The sequence below is a fragment of the Caloenas nicobarica genome, chromosome 1 (genome assembly GCF_036013445.1).
Source record: "Caloenas nicobarica isolate bCalNic1 chromosome 1, bCalNic1.hap1, whole genome shotgun sequence".
Classification (NCBI taxonomy): Eukaryota; Metazoa; Chordata; class Aves; order Columbiformes; family Columbidae; genus Caloenas; species Caloenas nicobarica.
The window spans coordinates 182,891,195-182,909,875 of NC_088245.1; the positions used below are offsets into that span (position 1 = coordinate 182,891,195).

Below are 18,681 nucleotides of genomic sequence, written 5' to 3' on the forward strand. Positions count from 1 at the left end.
TGAAGAAGGCTGGGTGAGGGAGTTCTTGGAGGGAGATGGGAATTTAATTTCCAAAGTAGCAGCCTGAGAGCACAGCCAAGTACCCTATGCAATACAGTGCCATTCTGTCTTGCCAAGGAATTTTCCCAGTGTCAGATACTTTAAAAAAAGGCTCAAACACAAAGCATTACCAAGCATTTCCTATTAACATCAGCTAGCTAGTAGTATAAGATATTTGAGTAATTCTCTGAGGCAGAGAGAGCCAAGGGCAACTGCATAGAGTGCCAGAGGGGAAAGCAAACATAACAACATCTGTGGTTCAGAAGAAAACTTCAGGTGATCCATTATGAAGTTTCCACATTTCAAGGGTAATGGAAAAATATAGTCATGTCTGCCTGCACACTGAAAAAATCTGCTCATGAAACCTTTAACTTTGCCTAAGATGTAAATGCCACAGATACTTTTTTATTTTCTGCATGGTTTATCTAACATGTACTGTGGACCATTCTTTTCCATTAGAAATATCTTGGTCATGCATCTGACTTTTGGAAAGCATTAAAATGTTGTCATCTGCAGAAACAGGGAGATAGAAATTAAACTTCATTAGACTAGAGGGACAAAAAAAAAGCAAGAAACCAAAGCTAACTTTGCAGTATTTTTTTCCACTCACGTAACAGAAGTTACCAAGATAAAGCAAGTAAAGCAAAAAAACTGGTATATCGTATCACAAAAGATGTGGGGGAGACCAAATAAATTTCAGTGTTATTTCAAGTTTTATTTCTTTCACGTGTTGTATTTTTCTACAAATATATTTAAAAGATCCTGTCTACAATACACACTTGTTGCTTCTTGAGTGTCTACTGTCGAATACAATAATAAAACAATTCCACAAAATCCCCACCAAAACAAAACAAAAAATCCCAAACCAGTAACACCCTCCTTCCCATCCCAAAAGAAAACCCTCTACCTGCTTCTTAAGTTCAAGTCTCAGAGATGTTTTTGACTTAGTACACAGCAGAAAGTAAACACTGATATTACTGCAGCTTCTACAGCCACCGTCTCCTTTTTCTGAGATCCCAAAGACTGGGATAATTACATTCTGCAAGAAGCAAAACAATTTATGAAAAAAAATGACACATTCTCTTATTAAAAATTAAACAGGACTTTCATAATCAGCTGCTTCAAATATGCGTGAGTAATGACAGCTAGAAACCAGTCTCTGCAGATTGCTCATGAAGTGGGTGTGAAGCTGAAGTCATGGTAAGGAAAAAAAAATCACAATGATAAAAGAGCATTTTCTCAGAGCTTTTACGAGGTCATTTGGCCAAGGCCAGATAAAAGTGAATATTTCTCCAATACCCTGTAACAAGAGTGAGAACACAGAATTAAAAATTATCTTTTACGGCAAAAACAAAAATCAAAGTCAAGTTCTCTAGGATTAAGTCCACTGGAAAATAAAGTCTCCCTTTTCTTCCACAGGTTTTAGCTTTTAATTATGTAAAGCCTTCATGAAAGGATTTCTATCTTTTTATAAATTTAATTCACAAAATGTCCTAATTATCTGCAGATGCATTAATAAATCTTTGAACAATACATTACCGTAGCAAGCTGAAAGTTGTTTTCAAACCAAAAGTAAAACAAAGCTTATTCCATAATTATTCCAAAATTCTTGTACAGTTCACATGTAAATATATTATTGGTATTGTAGATATTGTGAAAAACAACAAAGAAACAAAGCGTTGAACTCCTTCAGCTGTCCACAGTTTACAAAACCCCATAGTATTGTGGGCTGCAAAAGATGGCCATTTCTTGCCCTGTGGGGAACTGCCTTTATCTACTTGTTTTCATTTCTTTAGTGAATTTGAGTTAATTTTTAATAAGAATTTTATTCCTCATAAAACTGAAAAGACGACTCATGGGAGGCCAACAATATTATTTAGATACTGTCTTCAGAATACAGTCCTGCTGCAAAAATACTAAAATAACTGTTGGTGCAGAAAATGAAGAAGAAAGTCACAGAATACCTGCATTTGTGGGAGAAGGGTTGAAAGCAAGTGGCTTTTTTAAGTTTGATTTTTTTTTAATTCTTCTTTATAAAATCCTAGCTTTCACAAAAAAAAAATATGTCAAAGCCATCTCTTAAGGCAAGAATAACATGTGCCAGTACCTGAACTTGCTTCAAAAGTCTCCGAGGCTAGAAGTAAAGGCTCTGCGCAAATCTTTATATTGGAACTGGGGATTAGCGTAGGGAACCCCTTTCAGAAAATAATATAGGTGCAGTGAGCCTTATGAAAAGGTCATTTGAAAACAGAGGGCCTGGTTTCTCCGATTCAACAGTGGTGCTTTACCGACAGCCCCCACTGATGCGAACAGTCTCCCTTTTTGCTCATGGGTTATATAATAGCAGGAAGAAGGCAGACCAAGACAGCGTCATCTGTTTTCACTGAAGACCATTGGAAGTTTGCAGAGTCGCCTCCTGCATTTCCAGCCACATTCCTCAGCTGCCCAGGTTTATCCACCCACAGTCCATGACACAGAGCACGTTGCTGCACTGAGGTTTTAGCTGGGAAGCATTTATTTTAAGATTCCCTCTCATATTACTTGAGATTTAAGCCACATAAGCTGTCATCACGAAATGCCAAATATGAAGCTACATTAACATCAGCACTGGTACTAAAAAGAATGAACAAAGTCGTTATTCTTACCCTTCTCTTCCTTTATTCCAAGTAGTTTGGCCCCTGGATTAAAGAACAACAACAAAAAAGCCTTGGTACGGTACAATGTACAAAGTACAGTACACTGACATATTTATGCAAGGAATTATGGTTACCCAGTCGTGTGGAACTTCCTTGATTACTTGGTGCCCTTTCCTGTCTTTTGAAACTCCACTTAAAAAAACCCATGCAAACCCTTCTACAAGATTTCAGGTCTAGCAATAAATATTTATTTGATTTGAATTCAATATGAATAGCAGGATGTATTGACTCAAGAGATAAACATATCTTGTTTTCGCTGAAAAAAATCAATATAGAAGTGTTCCAAATATCTTCAGATGCCTCAATCTTTTCCTGATCTCACACAATTTGAAGGAGTGAAAAGTTTCTTCTGCTTCTCCCCAGACTCCCACTATTCTTTTTTAGGATGATATTTTCAAAGGAAAGAATGATTTAGTTGAAAGTCCAGCCATGCAGAACACATCTGCATGTGCTGTTTTCCTGCCTTGTCAGAGGTAAGTCATTGAACTCAGCTACAGCATCCCTGGACTTTCTCATCTGAGGTCCCTATATCAATGTTGATACTTCTGCTGAGTAGTTTATCTGTTTTCTTCCATCATTCTGCCAGCAAAAATGAGCACAGTACTCTCAACAAAAAAAAAGCAAAAAACCCCCACGACAACAAAATCAACCAGTTTTAGGAAAAAAATTCATAATCTTTCCAACTCAGATTGTACATAGACTAACCAGGTTAAGGCTAAATTAGCAAACCACATTCTTTGTTAAAACAGATGTAACCATTGTGTATTGCACTCTGAAACCTTCTTACATAAACATTCTATTCCCAATATTCCCATGTTAAACAAAAGCTTTGTCTTTGTGATAGGAAACCAGCATTTTCAGTGCAACCTTACCCATCTAAAAGTTCACTAAAGTCTGCATTAAAGACTGATTGTGCATGGAAAACTGAGGGGTGCATGCTGGCCTTGTAACTTTACATACCTTAGAGTTCAACAGTAAACTTCGTGACATTCTCTCTCTCAAACTGGTAGCAAATAGCATAAATCAAGTGATGGTTGAGACTCCAAAGAAACATTCCCATGGATCATGCCACAAAAACTAAACTGAGTGCTAATCCACAAACTGCATTTATTTGAAATATTTTTATCCATAAATCATGTTTTCTCAAAACAGATTTATCCAGCATCCATCAAGTTCCTGTTCTGAATATGGGAAAGGAAGAGGATGGGGTTTCCCACCACACTGCACCTGTGTATTTGGGGCATAGTTGCTTCCCAGAACAAATATCTGGAGTTATGCACCCACTGAAAGAGCAGAGTCAGCACCTGAGAGAATGCTTCTCATTCTAATGCATGACATTGGCTGTAATGAAGACATGAAATGGGGAGGCACAATATATCATGTTGCCTTTTAGATTCTGGGTTTACTATAGCTCAGAGAGTTTCAGCAAGACAACTAGTATTTCATTACAGTAGATATATAAATTTCATATGTTCACCATGTGACCTCTCCCCATTAACAGAATAGACAAAAAGATCCTTGACAGTGCTCCACTTCCATGCAAAAAATAAACAAGGGCTCTGTTACAGGCTTGCCATGCATTAGCATTTGGCCTCTGCAAATCCCTCTGAACTTGAACATGGGCAAACCTCGTAAGGGCATGAATATAAAAATGTGCAACCATTTTAAAGTTATTCTTTTGTAAAAATAAAATATTTTCATTTTTAAATAAAACTGACCATTTGTGCCGTCACAGTGAACAGATACTATCTCAGTCATAGCTCCCAGCAGAATAAGGATATAAGGATTTAATCTTCTTGATTAAACTTTGATGTGAAAATGACAACTGGTGGGGTTTTTTTGTGTGGTGTGGTTTTTTTGTTTGTTTGGTTTGGTTTTTTTACCCTCCTATCCTATAAGGTTTATCCTTATGTTAGAGACAATGGCAGCACAAAGGACATAAAAACTTTTTTGATAGCATACAAGACTCAATGGTCTCTCAAGGGTGAAGTAGCTCACAGAGAGAAGTTGAAATTCATTAATTTGTCTTCCCATTAAAAAAAGAAACCACACAACCACCCAGAGAGTGCCCTGGCATTTATAATCAAAAAGGCAGAAAAGATTACTTTCATGAAGATACTTCTTGAAACAACAGCTTATAAATATTCCTAATGAAATGCAAGATATCTGGAGGGCACGTGAATTAATGAAAACTGGCTTCCTATAGATTAATAGACAACTGGGCAATGCAACGGCTCTCCTCCCACTTGCCCAGACATACACAATAAATTTGCGTTCCCCTGCTCCTCTCCATGTCCCCTGGGATATCCATGTCCCCCTGTTTGCCTCTCCTAGCCCCCAGGACAGAGCTACAGCTGCTCTGGAACTGTGCCTATGCTGGTTGGCTGGAGGGCTGCAGCTGGACAACACATGGACTGCCCAGGTCCTTCCCACCGCCCCTCAGAGCTGGGTACTGTCTTGGGGTCCCTCCTCTGCCCAGTCATTGCTTTTCGGGAAACGTGCAGAAATTTAGCTATCTTTGAGACTTATACTCCCTTTCAAATTTGGCTAAGATTGGCCAGCAGGTTGAAAACCTTTTTACATGTAGACAGACAGTGTGATCATACAAACTTCATTTCCTTAGGAAAGCAGGCTAATAGAAATAATAACGAAAAATACAGCAGGTAGATTGATAACATGCCGTGAATGTTTGGCTTCTGCAAGTGTGAAACCATTGTGACTATAAAGAGTTCAATCAGGACAAAAAGAAGTGGCAAAGAGAATGAATATATCCTCTTTGGTGCCACTGCACAGACAGAGCAAGCTCAAAAATTACCTGCAGGTCTCAACTTCAGGAACTTTTTTCATTTCTTTTAATCTTAGTATATAGTCTGACCTGCTTCATTTAGCTCCCTTGTAATGTAAAACACCATGCTGCAGACTACATGACTTGTAAGCCCCACCTGGAGTACAGCTTTTTTTGCTGAAAATCGCAAGGCAAGGGAGAAGAATCTCGTAATCAAAGACGCTGAGGTTGCAGCCTCCAGCCTATCTTTTTAGAGATATTTTTCATTCTTGCTCTTGTTACCAATACTCATTTTTAATTCCTTTCCATGATGAGGTATTCTTTCATAGTTTATTCTTTCCCTGCTTTGTTTAGTCTTCTAATCTCACATCATAGCATAAAGGAAAAATGGATAATCTAGCATTATCAAACAGAAGGCAAGTTCCTTGGGAGCCATTAAGTAAACATCAGAGGAGAAAATTTATCACTTCTACATGCAGGGTTTTATTGCATTTGTGTTTATGCATTCTTTGAATACATATATTTAAAAAAAAAGCATAGGTTGGCTGCGTACATCACAGAGCTGTCTGTTGTTAACACTGCACCTGGGCTGAGTGCACTTGTTTGGCGGTACCAACACTCACCCTGTGAAAGAGGACATATGGCACCTGGGTAAAGGCAAAACCCTGCTCCCCCTGCACACAATGACATGGTTTTCAGTGGTGACAGCAGGTGCTCTGATGGAGATATTCGAGTTTAAATATTGCGGATCTTGGCTGTGCCACAGACTTGCTTTCAAGTTTATCAGGAAATGATTTACCAATTAGGATTAAGAACACAAAATGAAAGAAAAAAGAATAATTTCTGCCCTTGCTGCCTTTGTTAACCAGGCCCCTTCCAGCAGACATTACTATTTGCCACTTACTAGGTATCAGCTGGCTCTGTCCTATCTGAAGTCTCTAATTCTGCTGCCTGCAGACATGCCATCCTTCAGGAGACGGTTCAGACCTGCTACACAGACTGCTCTCTTACTCATAGTCTTTTACGAGTCTGGACATCTGTAGTTTGGTTTCCAACAGCTCCTGGATTTCCTGGAACATGATATACAGGCCCTACCAGTAAAGCCCCTAACCAACTGGTTCTCCAAGCAGCTACCTGCAGACCTCATGGGAGGTTGAGCTGGCAGGTCCTGCCTCCGCTTGGCAAGGGCAAGAGAACTGCTATGCACAAAGATGGCCTCGGTCTGAGGTTCCCGAGTCCTTCGCCATGACCCAGGGCTTGCCCAAAGCTTGTAGTGATTACGACTTTTTTCCAGCTCCAGTATCTGGAAAACTCCAGCAGCAAGAATATCTGCATCTTTATCATGCCTTGACTCTGTAGATGCTTGAACCCAAGTCTTCCAGGCATTCATGTGGCAAGACACACATCTGCACCAGACAGTCCAGCTAACCCAGTTCAAGCTTTTCTGGTTATCAGCTAAACATCTTTCTCTACACTGGCACATTCACAAAATTCTCTTTGGCTCTCATCCTTTTGCCATTCAGTCTTTGTAAATCTTCCATTTTTGCACTATGGTCCTCTCAGCAATGGAATTTCAACCTAATAGAAATTTCCATGATGGGAATACTACACATTTTTTTTAACACTGGAGCGTGCAATTCTAAATAACAGTCACATTAATGCCTCATTAGGACAGCTGAAAAGATTTAATAGGTGTTTAATAGGCTATAGTCAATATATCTTTTCTTCAAAGAATCCTTACAAATATTATGTATTTTAAATTGGACGCAGTTGAGTCTTAGTCATAATTTTATACAAGTAAAAAATTAAAAACTGTACCTTTCGTACGATTTTTTCCTCCACTTTCAATATCATATTAAAATATTTATAGCATTTCCAAACATCTTTCATTTAAAGACTTTCAAAAAATCCTTACAATTTCACTATCATTGTTTTGAACTTAAGGAAGTACCTTGGATTTGGTTCCTTACAGTACCTTGCATGCAAAGCAACCAAGTTTTGCTGCAAGACCAGCTGTTCCTCCCTCCTCTCATTTGAACAGCTTCTATATTTATGACAAGATTTCTTCTTAAAAGCTACTGCAGGCAGCCAGCCAGGATTGTAAGTTCTGTCGTGCAGCCTAAACGCACGTGGACATAATAGTATATGGGAAAAAAAGTCAACTTTCAAACAATCTCATTGCTTTCACATTTTGTACCCAAAAAGCTTACCCAGGCACTGTTATTGAGGTAGTCCAGACTCGCAGAATATCCAGGTTGATCGTTGCCATTATGCTGTGTTTTGTTCTGGAGTCGGTCCAGGAAAGCATTATTTACCCTTAAAATACAACAAAAAATAAATAATGATTGAAGGTAGCTGAGGAGTTCATGAACTTTTGAATTTTAACATTCTCTGGAGTGGTTTTCCCTTTTCTCAGTTCAATACCCATCTTCCTATGTTTTTCAAGCCTCTGCTGGATAACCATGGAGTGGCACGAAACTGGGTGGACTGTACTTTCACTTCACTAGGTACATCCTTATCCTGTGATCAGTCTGTTGTAATTAAAAGGTATACCTCAGCTGCTGTGAGAAATGCACCAGAATTCCCTGCAGAAAGAGGACCTGCAGACCACCACCCCCCTCATCCAGGAGGTGAGCTATTTCAACAATTCACCTGAGGTAGTTTTTCAGCCTTCACTACCCATGTAGAGTTTCTAGAAGTAGTGATTTGCTAATGCAAATGAAAAAAACCACTTAATTTTGTTACTTATTGAGGCAATTTGTGTAGCTGACAACTTTCGCTACCATACAGCTTTGAAATCAACTCTGGAGTCCTGCATCCAGCTCTGGAGCCCTCAGTCCAGGAAAGACATGGGCCTGTTGGAGAGGGGCCAGAGGAGGGACACAAAAATGGTCAGAGGGCTGGAACAGCTCTGCTGTGAGGACAGGCTGAGCGAGTTGGGGTTGTTCTGCCTGGAGGAGGCTCCAGGAAGACCTTATTGTGGCCTTTCAGTACTTAAAAGTCACCTATAACAAAGATGGGGACAGACGTTTTAGCAGGGCCTGTTGCGATAGGACAAGGGGTTTTAACTAAAGGAGGGGAGATTTAGACTAGACATGAGGAAGACTTTTTTTTTCTTTACAATGAGGGTGGTACAACACTGGCCCAGGTTGCCCAGAGAGGTGGTAGATGCCCCATCCCTGGAAACATTCCAGGCCAGGCTGGACGGGGCTCTGAGCAACCTGATCTAGTTGCAGATGTCCCTGCTCATTGCAGAAGGTTGGACCAGATGAGCTTTGAAAGGTCCCTTCCAACCCAAACTGTTGCATGATTCCATGATTCTAGCATTTTCTTGTACTGCTCTGTCAATCTGGAAATCATGTGCACATACAAATACATTTTCCTTCAGTATGTTTAAAATATTTTCAAACCTTCTGAAAACTGCTTTTTTCCCCCTGTTAACGCTTAGGACTGACACACATGCTTAGACATGACTGTTGTTTTAATGTTTTACAACGCTTTTTGTAAGAATGATGTAAAATGCAAGATACTGGATTATTTCTATCTAGGGACATGAGACGGACTGAATTGAAAATCCTTCATTAACTTCTATGGGTAATTATCTCAATATCTTTGCTAGAGAAAAAAAGAAATGAAAACAGTATGGAGAGTGATTGCCTACAGAAGTAATTTTTTTTAATATATTTCCCTAATGATAGAAAAAGAAAGAAACAAATGGGGCTTTTACTTTTGAGCCTGAAAGTTATTTCTTTTTACTAGCAGAAAACAAACCTGAGAATAAAGCTGCTCTTCAAGATAATGGAAAGTCAGTTAAGTGACAGAGGGCAAGATGGGAAGCGCTGAGCACAGAGAGGGCACGGCACCAAGCAATGCAGCTGCAGGATGCCTGGCTGCACGGCAGCTTCTGTCTGTATTGATATCGAATCCCATGTTTAGCTCTGCATGTGGCAGGGACAAAGCAGCCCATTCTAAAATAAAGTAGAAATAGATAGGTAGATAGATAAAATGTTTTCCAGCTGAAATTACTGTACTAGATAAAATATTTTTCCAGCTGCAAACTACCATACTAGTAGTTACCCATGAAACTATTAATACTTTCTACCTTATGCTATATCGTACGCTGACAGGATAAATAAAGTGAAAAAGGCACTCTGGGTCACACTGCCTTACAGTGAGCAGCTCTAATGATGGATATTAGTGGTTCATTTGAAAGCAAAGTTAAACCAGAGGTGAGATCAGGGATCCTCATTGCAATTGTCTTCTAAATCATGAATGCCTGCAATTTTGAGACCCTTTCCAGATAAGAATTAAATTAAAGTGTATTCTCGCGTTTTTGCATCATACCTCCTTTGTTCATTTCGATGTGCTCTTGTCCTGGCTTCCTCTTCCTGCTTCTTTTTAAATTCCATTAGTTCAGTCTGGGAATTATAAAAGTGAAAAAACCAAAAAAACCCAATAAACTTACTTTTAATTAACATACCAATATTGCAAACCCAATTAATTCCACACGGTGTTAACTTCAGCTATAAAGCCATGTGCCATTCCCAGAACTTTTCTCAATAGCATTTTATTTTTGTGACAGTACTATGTTAAAAACTGAGATAATTTTTTCAATTCAGTGTTGCACTCACTGAGTTTTGTTTGTGCCTTAAAAAGTCGGAAGTTACAGGATTCAGACATTTACAGTCTGGGTATGCCAGACACCAGTCTGTTTCCTCTCATCCCAACTCATGGGTTTGAATTTCCTTATGGGTCCAAGGGAGAAGACAGCCAAAGTCATCTAGCAGGAGCAGACATAGCCATTGCACCTGTTGGTGCCCTTCATCTCCTGCCTCCATGGAGCATTAGGAGAAGATAAGAAGTTGAGTACGTAGGATGGTGTGTCACCTCTAGCTCCCTGGGGCTCCCCCAATGCTGAGTGAAGGGCAAATGGTACCTCTTGGTGTGCTGAAAATGTGTGCAAGCTCCCAGCATTGCAGCAGCCCACAATCCTTACGTTATGTAATATTAAGGTATATAAATGGTGTCAAAGGGAATTATTTTCAGAGGAGAGCTTGCTCATGCAATTTTAGCCAGGACTGTGAAGGAAACACAGCTTGTACGACTCTGTTCTGCTTGTCTGCTTGTTTGTCTGGCTCTTGCTCCCTGCAATGCACCCAGGAATTGAAGATGTAGATTTTTCTGCATGGAAAATTTGGCTTGCAGGGTGAGGGGGAAGGGGTAGAAACAGACCTATCTTTCATATTTTCCATAGCAACTGAGCAGCAGTAGGAATAGGAACTAAAATAAAATTATGCAGTTAGATAAAAGCTTCAATAACTGAATGGAACTACAAAAGTTTTTTTAAAAAAATCAATTTAAGTGGAACATTAAATAAAAACTATGCAATAAATATATGATGAAAATCAATAACTATGAATGTGTTGTGTATCAATATTTGTCTAGCCCTAAAAGAAGAAACAGGATTAAGAAATAAAAAAGCCAACCTTAATTTTCACTGTTTTAAATAACTATTCAACCTGAAAATTAAAACCCAGTATCTGACTTTCCAATACGCTAAGTCCTCTCTCGGAGTAATGTTCTGAAATATATTGTATGTATATGATGTAGTGTTCGAAGTGTACTGAAAATTTCTAAGTCAAGCAATACATACTAAAACCTCTTCTGAAAAGAAAAAAAAAAAAAAGGAACTGACAATACCAATACGTTTTATAGCTACACTGTGCTAGGAGGTACGCACAAGACAGAATTCTCAATTACTTTAATAAATAACAGTTTGAAACAGAAACGAGCCAACATATATCTGAGGGACAATTATTGGAGCCTTTAAAATACATATTATTTGCAGCAGGTTTGTAAGTAGTGCATTACTCTGCGCAATAGGTAGCAGCAACTGTGAAGGCACAGAGCACTTGGAACCGTGTACCAAGCAAGAGCGGCCTTAGAAGCAGCCAACACCTTCTTTGCAATCTGTGGAAATCATTAAAGAGTCTAAAGCCCTACATGAGTCCCTTAAACTGAATTCATAAAGTAGGGGCATGTTAATTCATATCCATAGTTATTTTCTCTATGGAGGAATAAATGTAAAGAATAAAACAGCTACAGGCCTTACACCAATCAGGACTGGCTTTCAAAGATTTTTCCTCTGTATAGTTCCTGGGAATAAGCATATAAATAACAGAAAAGCAATTAAGAGCCTCTCTTTTTCCCCCACCTTTTTGTTTCCAGCATCCTGGTTGCTAGAATACTGTGAAATGAGGACACTTAACCCCAACACGTAAAGAAAGATATCTGTGAGGAGGGGGTTGAGTCACTTCTCCAGCTCTAGTAGAAACTCAACGTGTGAAATTTGTTGCACTGAGATTCTGCTACTGGGGAAATAGTTTAACATTAATTTGGATGTTAGTAACAGCAGAGGCATAGCAAGAAGCTCAGCATTTGCTAATATGTTTTTGAATGATTTGCAGCCAATTCTGCCCTCCCCATACTTGCACAGTCAGACCTGGAGCCATGACAGACAGCACAGCAGAGTGCTATCACCTTGTGCAGATGAACTTTATGTGGATATGGTACCCAAATCCACGTCAAAGGGACTACAGCGGTTCGGATGCAATTCAGAAGATGGAGTTCAAACTCGCAGTTAGGGCATGCCTGCTTTTTTTAGACAATTCAAAACTCTTCAATTAGGTGGTTAGCAAGGGAAGAGAGAAGCATACAGACTTAAGAGCAAATTTGAGTGCTTCCACATCCCCTCTGGGTGCATTAGGAAAAGTGTGACCAGAAGGTCGAAGGAGGTTATCCTCCCTCTCTACTCTGCCCTGGTGAGGCCTCATGTGGTGTACTGCCTCCAATTCTCGGCTCCCCAGTTTAAGAAGGACAAGGAACTACTGCAGGGAGTCCAGCAGCGGGCTACAAAGATGATCAGAGCACCTTTCCCATGAAGAGAGACTGAGAGAGCTGGGTCTGTTCAGCCTGCAGAAGAGAAGGCTGAGAGTGGATCTCATCAATGTTTATAAATATCTCAAGGGTGGGTGTCAAGAGGATGTGACCAGACTCCTTTCAGTGGTGCCCAGCAATAGGATGAGGGGCAACAGGCACAGACTGAAGCACAGGAGGTTCCATCTGAATATGAAGAGAAACTTCCTTACTTTGAGGGTGCCAGAGCACTGGAACAGGCTGCCCAGAGAGGTTGTGGAGTCTCCTTCTCTGGAGACATTCAAAACCCGCCTGGACACATTCCTGTGCGATCTGTTCTGGTGAACCTGCTCTAGCAGGTGGGTTGGACTAGATGTTCTCCAGAGGTCCCTTCCAACCCCAACCATTCTGTGATTCTGTGATTTGGGAAGGCAAGGCACACAGGCCTTGATTCTCTAGAAAGAGATTATTTGAAATCTGAGACCATCATGAATACATCAGTAAGATTACTTCTGCCTGAAAGAGAGGAAATTGGTTTCCTTAGCCTGTGACATCAGGTACCGTGATCAAAAAGTGCTCTGCACATTTGTTCAAATGGAGAGGCGAGCAGGAGCTTGTCATCCAGATGCAAATAGCCTTGAACCCAGGAGATAATTGTCCTGTCCAAATTTTACAGCTTGGCTCATCTCTCTCACAATATTTGCAAACAGTGACTAAATTACTTTTTCTAAAGAGAAGCTCTGTGCGTAGGCTACAAGTAATCAATGTATTTAATTGGTTTCACAGCATGTAAAAATGATACAATATGCAAACTGTTTATGTATAATTACCTTCCTCCGTTGTTCTTGCTTCATTTCCTCCAATCTTCTGTTTTCATCCTCTTGAAGAGCTTGCTTATAAGCATGGCTCCTAGTCTATTGTTCAGCAGAGAATATAAACATATTGGTGTGGGGAGAGGGGGGACCAAAATCCCAAACCTTATTCCCGAATCTTTATACAGGTAATTAACAAAACAGAAATGGTTGAATGATTCCAGTTACTTAAGAAAACAGATTAGTCTCAAGACTAAAATTTAAACAAGAAGTGGTTTAATGCCTCTCAGTCATTCAATTTGGTTGAATGTCCATCTGCACATCACAACAAGGCAGCCACAGCACATGCTGCTCTGCATCCCAGTGGCAAGCATGAAGATACTCTGAGCAGTCAGAAAACACAATCAGGATACATGACAGTGAGATGGGGTATTCTGGGAAGTAGGAAAAGTACTAAAAATATTACCAAGATAACAAAGCAGAAGGGAGGCATGGTAACAGAGGGGAATCCAGGATTATTTCCATAAGAGTATTGGAAAGGCATTTGTGGAAGTAGGTAGGGCAACAGAAGCTGAGAGATCAGGTCTGCTGAAATATTTGTGGGACAGTTAAGAGAACTGGAAATCTGAGCTACACATGATGAATAAAGTATTCAACTGCGTAGGTTTTTATTATGACTAGCCCTGTTGTTTCACAAGTTGTAGATCTTAGCAAAGAGACAGCCTGCTATTAGGATCTTATAGCATCCTTAGGATCTTATACATAGGAATTTATACCGTAAAGTCTTTGAGCAGGGACAGAGCACAGCACACTAAATAATGAGCCAGTATAATTTAATACAAGAACTATGCAGGTTTGACTTTAGTGAGGAATTTGCTGCAGCTCTACACAATGTTCTCAAATCTTGATATTTGCATGCAGAATGATACCATTAAAACGACAGGCACATAATTTGCTAAAAAGACTGAATACAGAAAGCAGTTATTAATAGCTCAATTTTGAGTTGGGAGGAGTTGTTACATGTGTCCAGGGAGACTCATTCTGTGTGCGATATTATTCATTACTCTCCGTAATGGCTTGGAAAATTGTGTGGAGTGTACGTTAATCAAGTTGGAAGACAATAAAAATCTACACAGGATTGCGAACACTTTGAAAGACAGGATTAAAATTAATTATGAGCTTGATTAAACAAGCAAGCCAAAAAAGTCACCAATGACAGAGTCACTCCAAAGAAGTCAAATTTGTTCATGCATATCAAGTAATATTTGACACTGATATTTGAACTAGGTATGCTAAATTAATATCACTATCAAAGAAATTATGTCACTATCAAAGAAGTTATGTAACAGAAAAATTCAATCAGCATTGCATTGTCCCAAACTTTTTTTCGACCATTAATTTTAAATTTAAAAAATCACGCACATCTGTGCCCCCCTTTTAACATGCATGTCAGGCACTTCCTAAGCTTATCACCCTTCACTCTTTAAATACATTGGTCCTGAATCTTTTTAATTACTCCAGACAAATGACAAGTGCAAGATAACATGAAAATTAGAGTTCAAGTTTTCTCATTGGTTTAGCATTTTGGTAATATGCCAAGTTTATTTAGATAACAGCTATTGGTTATGTGCCTCAGATTCCTCACACAGAGTACAGAGGCTGTGCATATGCTTACAGACTGTACCTCACCCAAGTTGGTTGGGAAGGCATTTTGCTAACTGCATTGCTGCATTATAAGCAAGTGATTAATTGATTCACAAAACTATAGAAGTGGTGCCACGCTAGACATCAGCTGGTATTAAAGAACAGTACAGGATCCATGGATGACTTCAGGTTATTCACACAGTCTATAGATTTACAAAATCTAGCACAGGCAAGGTCCTGATTCATGGCTAATCCCCAAGCATTTTGGTAATATATAAATATAATAAGATTTCTGCCTCTCTTTTTGAGAAACTTTATTTCTAAACTAGGGCTGGCAACACTTTGTGACTTCAAAAGAGAGTTGCAATATTGCACTAGTATCTTAAAAGATTTTCACAGTGTTCATTAAGCAGAAAGCCTATGCATAAGCAAACAGGATGTATAGCTGTACATGTCTACAACAAGCTGCTGGTCACACTATACTCCTCATGGAAAACTGTCAATGTCAGAACACCCCCTAGGACAATTTTCACCCTTGCTGGTAGTCCACGAAGAATTTACAAGGACTAAATCAAGACTGGCTTTTAAGTTTGTAAAAATTCTGACATCTTATAGACATGAGGGTGATGACTTCTCCTTTGTTAAAGGGCCTTAGCCTCACATTTTTTCGTTATAGCACAAGTGCCTCCTAAAAATGCACTCAAATTTAATGTGTAAAACCTTTAGACATTTTTAAAGCTACAAGCTATGGAAAACATTGAAAGATTGGACCAGATTTCATATACTACTGCATTCAACTCTGGGGCCTCCAACATAAGACAAACATGGGCGTGTGGGAGCAAGTCCCAGGGTGGGGCACAAGGATGATCAGAGGGCTGGAACACCTTTCCTATGAGGAACGGCTGAGAGAGTTGGAGTTGTTCAGCCTGGAGAAGAAAAGGCTCCAGGGAGACCTTATAGCAGCCTTCTGGTACTTAAAAGGGGACCTACAAGAAACCTGGAGAGGGACTTGTTGCAAGGACATATAGTGACAGGACAAGGGGTAATGGCTTTGAACTGAAAGAGGGTAGATTTAGATGAGATATAAGGAAGAAATTCTTCACTATGAGGGTGGTGAGGCACTGGAACAGGTTGCCCAGAAAGGTTATGGATGCCCCATCCCTGGAAGTGTTCAAGGCCAGGTTGGGCAGGGCTTTGAGCAATCTGGTCTAGTACAAGGTGTCCCTGCCCATAGCAGGGAGGTTGGAATTAGATGATCTCTAAGGTCCCTTCCAACTCAAATAATTCTATGATTCTATGATACAGAAAAACTATGTATTTTATCTGCTTGGATACTAGTGAAGCCAAAGATGAACTATGGCGTGTAATTTGGCACGACTTATTAAGGAACCCCTCAAAAACTGGAATGAGAAAGGCACACACAGGTAGGTGAAGCAGCTAAAAGAAGGACTTGTACAACTGAAAGAATTCTGCGTTCCTTCACGCATCCACCCACTTCTCCGTAGATATGAAGACACCACACCAAAAAGCTGAAATCCAAGCCAGTCCTGGGGACATGAGCTCACTTGTCTTTGCAGTTCAACATTCACACCATATAAAAAGCTGCAGAGCTGTGTCTTTCTGACCAAGGAACAGGTTCCCCACTGTTTAGAGTGTTAGATGCTTCAAGATGAAGGTAGAAGCGGTTTCAAAGACATCTTTGCTCCCTTCATCTTGCTTGTCTGCCCAGGACTACAAAAGAGAGTCTGAAAGCCTCTCTCCTGCAACCGACCTTGTGCCCAGAAATGCTGGGCAGAAGCCGGCTCCTTCAAGCTATACATCTGCCCACATACACTAGGATTTCTTTAGGGTTTTCAGAGACACAAAATGACCTGAGGAATCAAAGCGCAAAGGAACCTGTTTTCAGTATCACCTTCCCTTTCCATGCAATGAAAACCAGGAGGAGATACTAGAGGCAAAACGGAGCTGTCATATGTTCCATTTGCAGCAATCTCTGTAATGAAGGGTCTTGCACATTTCTAAGGTTTCTGAGGAAATACAGAGGTAAACCTTTCCATCTCTTTACTTAACTGTTGATGTTCAAGGTTGTATACAACAGAGGGCTGCCCAGATCAGATAATTCCAAGTTTCTGCTTACTAAGGACTATTTCTTGGAACAACAATTTCTGTCCACTTGGCTGCCTGTTCTATGTCTTTCACCAATTATGAACCTCCCTAAAGGAGAAATACTTGTGTCTCAGAGTTAATATTCCTCACCACAAGTTTTTATATCAGTAGGAAAGCTTGGTTTAGACACAAAGAGACTAATCATGTGTGGAAAAAACCTTCTGAGGCAATGAGAATAATGAAACTTAAGCAATACTTTATCTATTTCATAATTACATTGATACTTACCAGGCTCATTCAAACCAGGAAAAAGTCACTAAACAGTCTATGCTATCATTTTGAGGATTCAGTGAGAAATAAGCTTCTCTTCTGCCTAGATTTTCAATGCAGTAAAACACCCGCTGACATGAACTAGTTGAGATTTCATAAAAGCTTGCCATTAAGAGATGTGTACAGAGCACATTTAAGATTCTGATCTGACCTTAGAATATAAATCTGGCTCTCATTTATCAGAGAGAGATCTGTGAGTAATAAAGGCAGTCTCCCACTATGTAGGATACTCTGCCAGTGTGTGAGAGACAACGTAGGCAAATCTCATTCACCAGAAAGACTCCTTGGTACTCACTGACTTATGTCTAGGCAATTAAGCTCAATTAGAATATTCTAATATTACACTATTGACAGCACCTGGAAAGCTGACAGAAAATATAGCACATGCCATGGTTTTGCTTACCCATGCTGTAGATTCTGGGCCACGAGCAGCAATCTGACAGGAATCACTTTTTGGCAAACCCAAGTCCAATCTGTTCAATAATTCGTTGGTTTTGCTATGAAGAAATCCAATCCAAATGGAATTGTTAGTGCTTCAGTAAAAATAAATACAGCTTTTTATTCCACCCTTGGAGTCTAGCCTAGACATTTTATCATATGACTGCTGAAAAACATCACAGGTGGAACAAAAGGTTATGGAGACAAAATGAAATGGGACAGAGGATACAGAACCTATATTGTGGATAAGACATTTGCTGGGAGGACTTTTTAAGCAAACAGCTCTGGTCATTTGCATATTTGGGGTCTGCAGTGGCCATGCTTTCTTTCCTCGTTGTAAAGCTCCTAAAACACAGACTCACATACCATTGGACTTCATCAGGATGCAACTGCTTCACTGAATTCTTGCAAATCCTTCTACCAGATCTATAAATCTCAGGTAAGTGATTTAAAAGATTATTTTAAGGAATTTTCTTTCATGATTAATACAATGCAGCCTTACAACAGATTACTTAATCAAGCAGAGAGACTTTGAAGCATTTTGTAGCATTGAAAAAAAAAATAAATGCTTGTCTTTAGCTGATGCAGAATTGCACAACATTGTCACTTCTTATTCTGGCAAGGGCAATTTTATTTTTCCAATCGCATCCCTTATAAACCAGATTTTCAAAGTAGCATCACTTTGCTGACAGTTTTAATCAGTTGTGGTTAAACAAAGTCACAAGCAACAACATAAACAGATGTTAAGGAGTTTCAGTGCCATGACTGGGAATCAGTTTCCTAACCTGCAGTCCCAGGCATATCTATTCAAGTCTTTGCTCACTCAAAGGAAGAGAATTAGAGGAAAGAGGCAATTTTATTTCTGTATACAGCTTGTTGAAAGCATGAAAGTACTGAAGTGAGAGCAGAAAGAGTG

The 18,681-nt window shown here is 39.6% G+C and overlaps 1 protein-coding gene across 1 annotated transcript in view; it reads right to left on the minus strand.

The window, feature by feature from the left end:
• Positions 1-1,214: 1,214 nt before the first annotated feature.
• EPSTI1 (epithelial stromal interaction 1) overlaps positions 1,215-18,681 on the minus strand; it is a 50,629-nt gene continuing 33,162 nt past the window's right edge. Inside the window, exons 7-12 of the mRNA XM_065658414.1 lie at positions 17,731-17,824; positions 13,266-13,349; positions 9,865-9,938; positions 7,731-7,836; positions 2,685-2,717; positions 1,215-1,339 (exon numbers count right to left, since the gene is read on the minus strand). Of these exons, the coding sequence (XP_065514486.1) occupies positions 2,697-2,717; positions 7,731-7,836; positions 9,865-9,938; positions 13,266-13,349; positions 17,731-17,824 (379 nt within the window). The 3' untranslated portion in view covers positions 1,215-1,339; positions 2,685-2,696. The remainder of the gene's footprint in view (positions 1,340-2,684; positions 2,718-7,730; positions 7,837-9,864; positions 9,939-13,265; positions 13,350-17,730; positions 17,825-18,681) is intronic.